The following is a 13,848-nucleotide window of genomic DNA, read 5'->3' as shown; positions in this document are numbered from 1 at the left end:
CAGCGGGCCGACGCATGACCAAATATGGCCATGAGATCGAGGTCCCGTTACGAAGAAGGGAAAAGCATCAGAATCGACGATGGAAAAGTACTGGCAGCGGGCCGACGCATGACCAAATATGGCCATGAGATCGAGGTCCCGTTACGAAGAAGGGAGAAAGCATCAGAATCGACGATGGAAAAGTACTGGCCTCGTGGGAGAACCGTTAGCCGGCGCCTATATAATGAGGGCGGCAGCCAAGGCACGGGATCTTTTCGCGCGCGAGCAGCCCAAGAGCTAAGTCGAGTACAAGTGAATCGAAGTGCAAAAATAACGGAAGGTGTAACGGGACCAGCGGCATCGAAGACCCAGAGTGAGTCTTACATAATCAGAGTGTACGGTAGATTTTGGACGAGGTTAGAACGGTGAAAGGCGAACCGTTAGAGTGCGGAATTGGTGTGGCGGAGTAAGATCAATTGCCCCAGTTCAGCAGCATCAGCGTGCAACGCCCGGATCCGACCCGCCAAAGTCGACAGGTAGCACGATAGCGATACTATAACAATAAGCTAGGCTAACAGAGAACCTTAATATATTGAATAAAACCTGAAATATCAGAATTAAACCAATCCTGCGTTATTACTTGGTCGTCGAAACAATACAAATTCGTTGCAACCACCCCATTTCCCGCTGGTCGTCGAGGCAACAATACAAAAAGGGTTCGTTACAATGCAACCCAAAGCCCCTATTAATGCCATGTGATAGCCAGCTTTTCAGCCCAGGTCAGCTTTTGGGAAATACTTAACCGAGTCTCCGGCTTCAACTTGGTGTAGTATGCATATAGTCTTTTCTTTAAAAATCCCTATCTCCGGAAGTTATATTTACATGGCGACCGTGACAGGACGAAAAAAAAAAAAAATAATTCTGCAAAAACGGTTTTCCAATAAAAACAAAAGAAAATGTGCATTTAAAATACACTTCCAAATGACCGTGAACAGTGAGACCCAAAAATAATCCTGCGTATCCAAATTTCACGTTTAAATTGCCTCTAATAAATTACTGGATTTTAATAAAAAAAAAAAAAAAAAAAAAAAAATTAAACAAGAAGCGTGCTGACATAAAAAGAAGATAAAGACCTGAAAAGGCACCGACAGCGCTACATAGAGCGTACGACGAATACCTGTGCGATGACCGGCACCGGAACCGCCTGAGCCCAGAGGCCCAGGACATCAGCAGCCGAAAAATAAATTCGCGTGAGAGGCCTAACGCCCCTTACGCCACCGGTGGATGCCAATCTGGAATCAGATTTAATAAACGCTGCTCCCCTCGAGCAAAGGGACAAGCCAAGCCTACAGGAGGCTCTGGAGGCTTGTCCAACCGATGGACCACGCCCACTCACAATAGCTGAGTACCGGGCACGCCAACAGCCGCAACAGCCCAAGCCAAAGAAGAAGCGGGGAGGGAAGCGAATTAAACTGTTCCGGGAACGTAGGTTGGTCAAAGACCTACTACGGACAGAAAAAATCAACGAGGACCAGGAAAAATTGAAAACCCAACTGGAGGAACTCAACAACAAACTTTGCGATGCAAAGTAACGCAATAAAGGCTGCATTTTGCCAATGCCTGAATTGCCAATAATTTAAACTTCTACCCACAAGTCGATGCGTAACACGCTGCTTGTAAACTACTAATATCTGTTAGGCTTTCACTAAAACATAGGACTGATAAAAAAAATTTAAAGCATCTCAAAACTAATATGAATGAAAGACAATACTATAAGTAAGTTAGGAAATGACACCAAAAATAAGCCATATATAAATGGCATACTTTTTCATAGAGAAACAGGGATTGTCACCAACATGGGTTTAGTAGACACCAAGACAGTGGATTCCACTGCAAATGTAATTAATAAAGTAGAATCAAAAGAAATTGATTTAGGGCTTTACTAATACCCTGTTGATAATAATTGTTGTTATTTTTTTAGGTGTGCTAACGTCTTTTTCAAGATTTATAAGCTGCACAATAAATGCCTTAAAAAGAAATATTTGAGTAAGGCTAATGATTTGGACAAAATATAGAATTTGAAAAGGAAAAATAAAATGACAACTCTAAACGCAATTAGGAATGTTTATAACAGGGACCCAAATTTTAAAAACAGAATTTTACAATTGGTCTCAACGACCCCAAGGAGCATATTAGAGCTCGAATATATGTACATGAGTACATTTCATTTAGAATTTTCGCCCTTAATAGACTGTTCAAAAACACAAAAAGCAATTGTGTTAACTACCATTCCAGGTATTGTAGTAAAATCAATAATAAATGAACATTCGATACTGGGCAGAGTAATTGACTTTGCAATATTTAAAACTTAAAACCAAGAATGGAATGGCAGGAAATTTACAAATCATTAGAAGAAAATAAAAGTAGATTTGACAAATCATACAAATCACTTACACAAAATAGGACAATACAAAGAGCTACAGTGAATAGGCATGCGACCATATTAGTTGAGTGTTTCAACGAGGCACGTACACTAATACATGAAAATAGAGAACGCATAAAAGAACAAAATTGGTCGCAGGTATCAAAATTTTTTGATCAGACTTCGATCAAATTTGATATCGATTCAAAGGAAATTCAATTTGGATATTTCAATTCCAACAGTTTTGAATACTCCATTGACAATAGACATAGAACAACCCGGAACAAGTCAAACTCAAGAACTTGACCGAGAAGTTGAATCAATTGATCAAGAAACAGAAGTGGAAGAAAAAAGATCTACACGATCTAACGATCCAAGCTGTATTAACAGTACCACAATATCAAGATCAAGAATTGTCTGATTCCGATTCACTGAATAGTGTGATAGAACAAAAACACATCAGAATGGCAGACGACACAATTGCCCAACGGGCATATATCAAAGATATTTCGCACGCCATACCTGAATTTAACGGACAAAAACTTCATTTGCAGCGATTCATAACAGCGATTAAATTAGTTAACCTAACAAAAGGCCCTTATGAATCTTTAGCAATCGAAGTAATAAAATCAAAGATTATAGGATCAACACTGTACAAAGTTCAAGAACTTACAACAATAAATGAAATTATAAAGAAATTACAAGACACTATAGTCGGTGAAACGTCTGACGTAGTCAAAGCAAAATTGGCAAAAGTATGCCAAAAAGGAAATACTGCAACCCAATTTACCACAGAAATCGATAATTTGCGAAAGCTACTTGAAGCTTCGTACATCGATGAAGGACTACCAGCCGAACATGCCGATAAATTCAGTACAAAAGAAGCCATTAGCACAATGGTTAAAAATTGTGAGCATGGTAAACTAAAAACCATTTTAGAAGCAGGTAACTTTACGACCATGAACGACGCCGTCGCAAAGTATATACAATGTAGTACTGAGATGACTGGCAATGCTAATTCAATATTGTACACGCGTAGAGGACAAGCTTATCGCGGTAGTAACTACCGAAGTAACTATCGAGGTAGAGAAAATGGTCGTGGTTACTACAATAACAGCAATTCAAACAGGAACTTCAATTACAATAACAATTATCAGCCAAATAATTATAGAGGTCGTGGTAATTATAGAGGAAATAACCGTGGTAACGGCACATCCCATAACAACCAAAACTACGTCAGAAATGGGAACAGAGGACACAACAATAATGTCCGTGTTACCCAGACGGCTTCGGGAAACTCCCAAACTCCTTTAGATACTCCAAACTATTAAAAGCAAAGGTTCAAACCATCAATCTCAATCTTAACATTTTCGTGTCATTTAACAATGCCAATACAGGAAAACATCTAACATTCCTAGTAGATACAGGAGCGAACATATCGCTAATAAAAGAAACTTCAGATGTCTTCAACGACATACAAATAAATAGTAAAATAGATATTCAAGGCATAGGTGAAGGTATTATAAAATCCCTAGGCCTTGCACCAATAGAGCTACAGACAGATAAATACATAATTCCTCACAATTTCCATTTAGTAAACAAAAATTTCGCAATACCATGTGATGGAATAATAGGGATTGATTTTATAAAAGCATTAAATTGTCAAATTGATCTAAAACCTTCAGAAGACTGGTTTATAATACGACCAAACAATATAAACATTCACATTTATGTTCCAATAACATACAGTTCTGGTAACAATACAATACTTCTACCAGCAAGATCACAAGTTATTCGAAAAATAGAACTAACTTCAAGTGAAGATAATGTTCTAATTCCAAACCAGGAAATCCAAACTGGTATTTTTGTTGCAAACACAGTTGCAACCACGCAAAATGCGTTTGTCCGATTACTGAATACGACCAGTACCGACCAATTAATTAATATAAATAATTTAAAATATGAACCACTTTCGAATTACAATGTAGTTCAAACAACTTCTAAAATCAGGGAACAAACTGTCCTAGCTCAGCTCAAAAAGAATTTTCCAGCTCCGTTCAAACAACCATTAACGGAATTATGTTCCAAATATAGTGACATATTCGGGCTTGACACCGAATCAATAACAACAAATAATTTTTATAAACAAAAATTGAGATTGAAGGATGACGAACCAGTATACATCAAAACTATCGAAGCCCGCATAGCCAAGTTACAGAGATCCAGAAGCAAGTAGGAAAATTAATAGACGACAAAATAGTCGAACCGTCCGTATCAGAATATAACAGCCCACTATTACTTGTACCAAAGAAAGCCCTTCCGGGCACTGAACAAAAGAAATGGCGATTAGTAGTTGACTATCGTCAAATAAATAAGAAACTCTTGTCAGATAAATTCCCACTACCTAGAATTGATGACATTTTGGATCAACTAGGTAGAGCAAAATATTTCTCATGCCTTGACTTAATGTCAGGTTTTCATCAAATTGAACTAGAAGAAAGTTCACGTAATATAACGTCTTTTTCAACGAGCAATGGCTCATATCGCTTCACGCGATTACCATTTGGTTTAAAAATAGCGCCAAATTCATTTCAGAGAATGATGACCATTGCATTCTCTGGACTTGAAGCTTCGCAAGCATTCCTATATATGGACGATCTTATAGTCATTGGTTGTTCCGAAAAACATATGCTCAAAAACTTACAAGATATTTTTTTGAGGTATGTAGGAAACACAACCTAAAAATTACATCCACAAAAATGTTCATTTTTCATGCATGAAGTGACCTTTCTCGGCCATAAATGCACTGATAAAGGAATCTTGCCAGATGACAAGAAATATGACGTCATCAAAAATTATCCAGTCCCGCACGACGCGGACAGCGCTAGAAGATTCGTTGCATTCTGCAATTATTACAGACGTTTTATTAGAAACTTCGCCGACTATTCCCGGCACATAACCAGATTATGTAAAAAGAATGTTCCATTTGAGTGGTCAGATGAATGCCAAAATGCATTTTTACACTTAAAAAGAGCAACTCATCAAACCAACTTTGTTACAATACCCAGACTTCACAAAAGAATTTTGTATAATAACGGATGCAAGTAAGCAAGCGTGTGGAGCGGTTTTAACTCAAAACCATAAAGATCTCCAACTTCCAATTGCATACGCGTCCAGATCATTCACCAAGGGCGAAAGTAACAAAAGTACAACAGAACAAGAATTAGCAGCAATTCATTGGGCAATTACTCATTTTCGACCATATATTTATGGAAAACACTTTACAGTGAAAACGGACCACAGACCACTAACATACTTATTTTCAATGGTCAATCCTAGCTCAAAACTTACACGCATGCGGCTCGAATTAGAGGAATATGACTTCACAGTCGAGTATCTAAAGGGAAAAGATAATTATGTAGCAGATGCGTTATCAAGAATAACCATCAAAGATTTACAAAGAAATACACAAAACAGGAACAATACTAAAAGTCACTACCAGAAACCAAAGTAAACAGAAAAATTCCTGCGCAGGAACAGAAAAATTAGATTTGCCTAGGCAAACTCTAAATAAAGCTTCTCAGCCCAACGTATATGAAGTCATTGTAAATGACGAAGTACGAAAGGTAGTGACCTTGCGAATAACAGATTCAAAATGTTTGCTAAAACATGGAAAAAAGTTATAGCAAGAATTGATGTTGGCAATATGTACACCAATGGAATTCTCGATTTAGGTCAGTTCTTCCAAAGGCTTGAATTACAAGCCGGTATACTAAAAATTAGCCAACTCAAGATGGCACCGAGCGATAAGATCTTTGAAACTATTTCAATAGAATCTTTTTAAAATAATGGGCAATAAGATACTAAAATCATTAAGAGTAGCGCTACTCAAGCCGGTGACCCAAATAAATAATGAGAAAAAAAAAAGAAGCTATACTGTGTTTACATACCATGACGATCCCATACAAGGAGGACATACAGGCATAACAAAAACCTTGGCCAAGGTCAAAAGATATTATTTCTGGAAAGGTTTAACTCGCGATATAACCAAGTACATACGAAAATGTCCAAAATGCCAAAAAGCGAAAATAACTACGCATACTAAAACTCCATTAACAATAACTGATACACCTGTACATGCTTTTGACAGAGTGATAGTGGATACAATAGGTCCATTACCAAGATCAGAAAATGGCAACGAATATGCAGTCACTTTAATCTGTGACTTAACAAAATATCTAGTTGCCATCCCAATATCAAATAAAAGCGCAAATACGGTAGCAAAAGCTATCTTTGAAAAATTTATTCTGAAGTACGGTCCAATGAAGACGTTCATCACGGACATGGGTACAGAATATAAAAATTCAATCATTAACGACTTATGTAAATATCTAAAAATAGAAAACATAACGTCAACAGCGCACCACCACCAGACAGTAGGAACAGTAGAAAGAAGTCATAGAACTTTTAATGAGTACATACGTTCATACATATCGGTTGATAAGACTGATTGGGACGTATGGCTCCAATATTTTGTTTTCTGCTTCAACACTACACCATCAATGGCACATAATTATTGTCCATATGAATTGGTATTCGGTAGAACACCAAATATACCAACAAAATTTTATAGTATAGATAATATAGCACCTATATATAACATAGAAGATTACTCTAAAGAGAGTAAATATAGGTTAGAAATAGCTTATAAAAGAGCAAGAACTATGCTCGAGGAGAATAAGAGAAGAAATAAAATTATATATGACTCGAAAATAAAAGATTTAGAAATAGCAATAGGAGATAAGGTTTTATTGAAAAATGAAACAGGTCATAAGTTAGATTTTAAATATACTGGACCATATAAGGTAGATAGTATAGGAGAAAATGATAATATAACAATTTCAAATATAAAAGACAAAAAACAAAAAGTACATAAGGATAGACTAAAACTTTTTTACTCATAGATAGAATTAGTATGGCCATACATAAGTATATCTATAGGAATATATCAAATCTTTTTAATTTTCTTTACTGAAACAAAAAAAAAAAAAAAAAAAAAAAAAAAAAAATTTTTTTTTTGAACTATGGGATATATATGTATGTATTAGTATTAAATTCATTTAATTAAAAAAAAAAAAAAAAAAAAAAAATTTTTTCTTTTTCTAAATATATTTTTCTAAATAACTATCATATTAAAATTATAAAATAACTTCATAAATATTACGTTATTTTTCAAAAGGAGGGAGATGTAGTATGCATATATATAGCCAATACCCACTGTACCAAGAGTACTTAAAAGGGAACACACTGTAACACTTTGTTGCAGTGTTTATGCAATAAACATTCCCAGGCATATTCAGTGCGACGAAATACGATCACACATATATGCCTGGTACTACATTAGTGCAGCGTCGGCATGTATAGCATAGCCGACGGCACTTGAATATGATCCACACAAGCATGTGGATCTTCCCCTCGCGCCCCCCCGCTATCAACAGCGCTGGGCATATATAACAAACATATAAATGCGGCCGCTCCGCTGCCGGCGTTGCTGGCGGCGCAGCTACGCTGGCCCTCAGCCAAGTAGAATTTAAGAAACATACAAAAGAGCATTCAATAAAATTATATCAGAAATGACGGATGTCTTTTCTTTAAAATCCCTATCTCCGGAAGTTATATTTCCGTTATATAACTTCCGGAGATAGGGATTTTAAAGAAAAGACATCCGTCATTTCTGATATAATTTTATTGAATGCTCTTTTGTATGTTTCTTAAATTTACTTGGTTGAGGGCTCGTAGCTGCGCCGCCAGCAACGCCGGCAGCGGAGCGGCCGCATTTATATGTTTGTTATATATGCCCAGCGCTGTTGATAGCGGGGGGGCGCGAGGGGAAGATCCACATGCTTGTGTGGATCATATTCAAGTGCCGTCGGCTATATTTTATAAATATAACTTCCGGAGATAGGGATTTTAAAGAAAAGACATCCGTCATTTCTGATATAATTTTATTGAATAACTTGTGATCTTGCTGGTAGAAGTATTGTATTGTTACCAGAACTGTATGTTATTGGAACATAAATGTGAATGTTTATATTGTTTGGTCGTATTATAAACCAGTCTTCTGAAGGTTTTAGATCAATTTGACAATTTAATGCTTTTATAAAATCAATCCCTATTATTCCATCACATGGTATTGCGAAATTTTTGTTTACTAAATGGAAATTGTGAGGAATTATGTATTTATCTGTCTGTAGCTCTATTGGTGCAAGGCCTAGGGATTTTATAATACCTTCACCTATGCCTTGAATATCTATTTTACTATTTATTTGTATGTCGTTGAAGACATCTGAAGTTTCTTTTATTAGCGATATGTTCGCTCCTGTATCTACTAGGAATGTTAGATGTTTTCCTGTATTGGCATTGTTAAATGACACGAAAATGTTAAGATTGAGATTGATGGTTTGAACCTTTGCTTTTAATAGTTTGGAGTATCTAAAGGAGTTTGGGAGTTTCCCGAAGCCGTCTGGGTAACACGGACATTATTGTTGTGTCCTCTGTTCCCATTTCTGACGTAGTTTTGGTTGTTATGGGATGTGCCGTTACCACGGTTATTTCCTCTATAATTACCACGACCTCTATAATTATTTGGCTGATAATTGTTATTGTAATTGAAGTTCCTGTTTGAATTGCTGTTATTGTAGTAACCACGACCATTTTCTCTACCTCGATAGTTACTTCGGTAGTTACTACCGCGATAAGCTTGTCCTCTACGCGTGTACAATATTGAATTAGCATTGCCAGTCATCTCAGTACTACATTGTATATACTTTGCGACGGCGTCGTTCATGGTCGTAAAGTTACCTGCTTCTAAAATGGTTTTTAGTTTACCATGCTCACAATTTTTAACCATTGTGCTAATGGCTTCTTTTGTACTGAATTTATCGGCATGTTCGGCTGGTAGTCCTTCATCGATGTACGAAGCTTCAAGTAGCTTTCGCAAATTATCGATTTCTGTGGTAAATTGGGTTGCAGTATTTCCTTTTGGCATACTTTTGCCAATTTTGCTTTGACTACGTCAGACGTTTCACCGACTATAGTGTCTTGTAATTTCTTTATAATTTCATTTATTGTTGTAAGTTCTTGAACTTTGTACAGTGTTGATCCTATAATCTTTGATTTTATTACTTCGATTGCTAAAGATTCATAAGGGCCTTTTGTTAGGTTAACTAATTTAATCGCTGTTATGAATCGCTGCAAATGAAGTTTTTGTCCGTTAAATTCAGGTATGGCGTGCGAAATATCTTTGATATATGCCCGTTGGGCAATTGTGTCGTCTGCCATTCTGATGTGTTTTTGTTCTATCACACTATTCAGTGAATCGGAATCAGACAATTCTTGATCTTGATATTGTGGTACTGTTAATACAGCTTGGATCGTTAGATCGTGTAGATCTTTTTCTTCCACTTCTGTTTCTTGATCAATTGATTCAACTTCTCGGTCAAGTTCTTGAGTTTGACTTGTTCCGGGTTGTTCTATGTCTATTGTCAATGGAGTATTCAAAACTGTTGGAATTGATATATCCAAATTGAATTTCCTTTGAATCGATATCAAATTTGATCGAAGTCTGATCAAAAATTTTGATACCTGCGACCAATTTTGTTCTTTTATGCGTTCTCTATTTTCATGTATTAGTGTACGTGCCTCGTTGAAACACTCAACTAATATGGTCGCATGCCTATTCACTGTAGCTCTTTGTATTGTCCTATTTTGTGTAAGTGATTTGTATGATTTGTCAAATCTACTTTTATTTTCTTCTAATGATTTGTAAATTTCCTGCCATTCCATTCTTGGTTTTAAGTTTTAAATATTGCAAAGTCAATTACTCTGCCCAGTATCGAATGTTCATTTATTATTGATTTTACTACAATACCTGGAATGGTAGTTAACACAATTGCTTTTTGTGTTTTTGAACAGTCTATTAAGGGCGAAAATTCTAAATGAAATGTACTCATGTACATATATTCGAGCTCTAATATGCTCCTTGGGGTCGTTGAGACCAATTGTAAAATTCTGTTTTTAAAATTTGGGTCCCTGTTATAAACATTCCTAATTGCGTTTAGAGTTGTCATTTTATTTTTCCTTTTCAAATTCTATATTTTGTCCAAATCATTAGCCTTACTCAAATATTTCTTTTTAAGGCATTTATTGTGCAGCTTATAAATCTTGAAAAAGACGTTAGCACACAAAATAACAACAATTATTATCAACAGGGTATTAGTAAAGCCTAAATCAATTTCTTTTGATTCTACTTTATTAATTACATTTGCAGTGGAATCCACTGTCTTGGTGTCTACTAAACCCATGTTGGTGACAATCCCTGTTTCTCTATGAAAAAGTATGCCATTTATATATGGCTTATTTTTGGTGTCATTTCCTAACTTACTTATAGTATTGTCTTTCATTCATATTAGTTTTTGAGATGCTTTAAATATTTTTTTTATCAGTCCTATGTTTTTAGTGAAAGCCTAACAGATATTAGTAGTTTACAAGCAGCGTGTTACGCATCGACTTGTGGGTAGAAGTTTAAATTATTGGCAATTCAGGCATTGGCAAAATGCAGCCTTTATTGCGTTACTTTGCATCGCAAAGTTTGTTGTTGAGTTCCTCCAGTTGGGTTTTCAATTTTTCCTGGTCCTCGTTGATTTTTTCTGTCCGTAGTAGGTCTTTGACCAACCTACGTTCCCGGAGCAGTTTAATTCGCTTCCCTCCCCGCTTCTTCTTTGGCTTGGGCTGTTGCGGCTGTTGGCGTGCCCGGTACTCAGCTATTGTGAGTGGGCGTGGTCCATCGGTTGGACAAGCCTCCAGAGCCTCCTGTAGGCTTGGCTTGTCCCTTTGCTCGAGGGGAGCAGCGTTTATTAAATCTGATTCCAGATTGGCATCCACCGGTGGCGTAAGGGGCGTTAGGCCTCTCACGCGAATTTATTTTTCGGCTGCTGATGTCCTGGGCCTCTGGGCTCAGGCGGTTCCGGTGCCGGTCATCGCACAGGTATTCGTCGTACGCTCTATGTAGCGCTGTCGGTGCCTTTTCAGGTCTTTATCTTCTTTTATGTCAGCACGCTTCTTGTTTAATTTTTTTTTTTTTTTAAAATCCAGTAATTTATTAGAGGCAATTTAAACGTGAAATTTGGATACGCAGGATTATTTTTGGGTCTCACTGTTCACGGTCATTTGGAAGTGTATTTTAAATGCACATTTTCTTTTGTTTTTATTGGAAAACCGTTTTTGCAGAATTATTTTTTTTTTCGTCCTGTCACGGTCGCCATGTGACCTTCCTTGGTAACACAATGTGATAAAAAATATACGTCTACAGAGCAGAGTAGCTATTGAAGGGGACAAAAAAGAATTCTCGTGATGGTTGGCTACGAAGAAATCCCTTATATACATATGTATCTTCATTGTTCATGTACATTTTTCGATTAACAATTCAATATGTGCAATGCAGTGGAAACTTTCAGGGGGGAAATACAATTTCAAGAAATCATTTAGCCCATGAGCCGTGTTGACCAATGCGAGGCTTCACTGTGGGATCGTTAAGAGTCTTTATTAATGAAATACAATTCTGCTCAATTCAGTTCACGACCGGTCTGGCTGTCTGCTGATAGGCTTGGGGGCTGTACTAGGCACTAGTAATGAAAACATTTAAAGTTTGTTATCAGCTTACATTGAAATTTGAATCTAGTAAAGTATGACAGCTGCAATAAATCGCTGCCACAGCTGCCTCTAATTGGCAAGCCTACAGTGTTCATACATACTATGTTGTAAATACATATGTACATATGTACATAATGTACAATGTACATATATTGTGGCCAGATGGCAAGGTAACCTTGGTGTGCAACAATGACATCTAATAAAATTGTCGTTTCCAATTTAATGGATGTTAGTTCTAATTCTCATTAAATTTGGTGGCTAATTTTCTTCTTCTATGCTCTTATCGCAATCGAATATGTTGGGGTTAGCAATCAGATAGGCCTCTAGCAGAGAAAGTGTCGGGGCTAGCCATCAGATAAGGCTTCACTGTTTTATTTATACTATGATGAAGGCGAAGAGATAAGCAGGGGCGGCATATTTGTCACTACAATATGGTACAACACGTGCTAAACACACTTAATGTGGGCTACGCACAGGCAGTTACAGTACAAAAAAAAGTAATTTACCGTAAATAATGTGCACATGACTAATGATTGGGGGGCGACCACGATGAAGCCGCTATTATGGTTATATAGATAAACACTTACCAGAAAGTCCATTGTGAAAAGCAGTTCGCTTTGGTGTAGGGATTCTTTGGACGGACGACTTTCCTTCTGGTGCGGTTCATAATATTCGTATTCTTGATTTGTTCTACACAGGGCCGTTTACCGTTACGGCTGAGGGAGCGAAAGAATACAGGGGAACAAGGGAATTGCAGCACCTGTCTCCCTCTCTCTCTGTACTATATCCTATAGTGGTGCGGCGATCACAGTCTACTGCAGTTACGAAAATCAATTCTAAGTTGCCGGCAACAACAAAATTCGTATGCGAAAATTGCCTAGGTCGAGGTCAGCTGCATTCAGTTCGGTTTGTGCCGTTAGTGCAATGACTGTGAGAATTTTACCGTTTGTTGCTTCTGGCAGAGCTGCCAACAACGCACCAACAATGAACAATGAACTGCGCCCCGACTTTTCTTTGTACAAAGCAAAAACTACAACCGTCCGACTGCACGGGCAGACACACTAATAATATTGACAATATGTCAACACTTCTAAAGCTATACTAATTAAATATGTAAAGTTAACAATTATTTTACGCGAAAACCGAAACGGGAGAGCAGAAACAAAAAAAATCTGCTCTCAGCTCGAGCATTTATATATTTTGTTTAGCAGGGTAGGTATAGTAAGGGGAAGGGACAACTCTCTCGCAAGCGGGCACCAAGTACCAGATACCAGTCACGATGCAATTACATATGTATATAAGATGCTTCCGTCGGCTGGCTGATCGATTCGTTTTCGGGAAAGGTTGTGTGTTTGTACACAAATATTAACCCTTGACAGCGTACAAAACGATATTTATTTCAGTTTTTGCAGCGAGAATTTTTGTAGTTGTCCGACGGGACCACCGTATATCATATGTGTTATCATGTGCAGGCTTAGGCAAGCGGAATGCGTACCTTCTATAGTTATACCTTGCGCATGCGCGCACTCTTGCTCTCACTGATTTTGCATGAGAGCGAAATAACTGTGATTTTTGTTGGATTAACTGGTCGCATGGCAACGAAAACGAAGAATTCATAAATTAACAAACTATTTACCATTCACCGATTTATTATGTTAGTTTTTGTTGTCAAATAACAAGAGAGTACGATGGAAACAGAGCAAGATAGAGAGAGAAAGAGAGATTGAAAAAAAGAG

The 13,848-nt window shown here is 37.2% G+C and overlaps 1 protein-coding gene across 1 annotated transcript in view; it reads right to left on the bottom strand.

Annotated features, from left to right (window-relative positions):
- The window catches only part of LOC117897786 (multidrug resistance-associated protein 4-like), a 36,230-nt gene extending 22,947 nt beyond the window's left edge, over positions 1-13,283 (bottom strand). Inside the window, exon 1 of the mRNA XM_034806835.1 lies at positions 12,700-13,283. Coding sequence (XP_034662726.1) covers positions 12,700-12,779 — 80 coding nt within the window. The 5' untranslated portion in view covers positions 12,780-13,283. The remainder of the gene's footprint in view (positions 1-12,699) is intronic.
- Positions 13,284-13,848: the final 565 nt, after the last annotated feature.

Source organism: Drosophila subobscura, chromosome O, assembly GCF_008121235.1.
Source record: "Drosophila subobscura isolate 14011-0131.10 chromosome O, UCBerk_Dsub_1.0, whole genome shotgun sequence".
Lineage (NCBI taxonomy): Eukaryota > Metazoa > Arthropoda > Insecta > Diptera > Drosophilidae > Drosophila > Drosophila subobscura.
The sequence above is the reverse complement of the archived record's forward strand: the minus strand, read 5'-3'. Positions and strand labels throughout refer to the sequence as shown.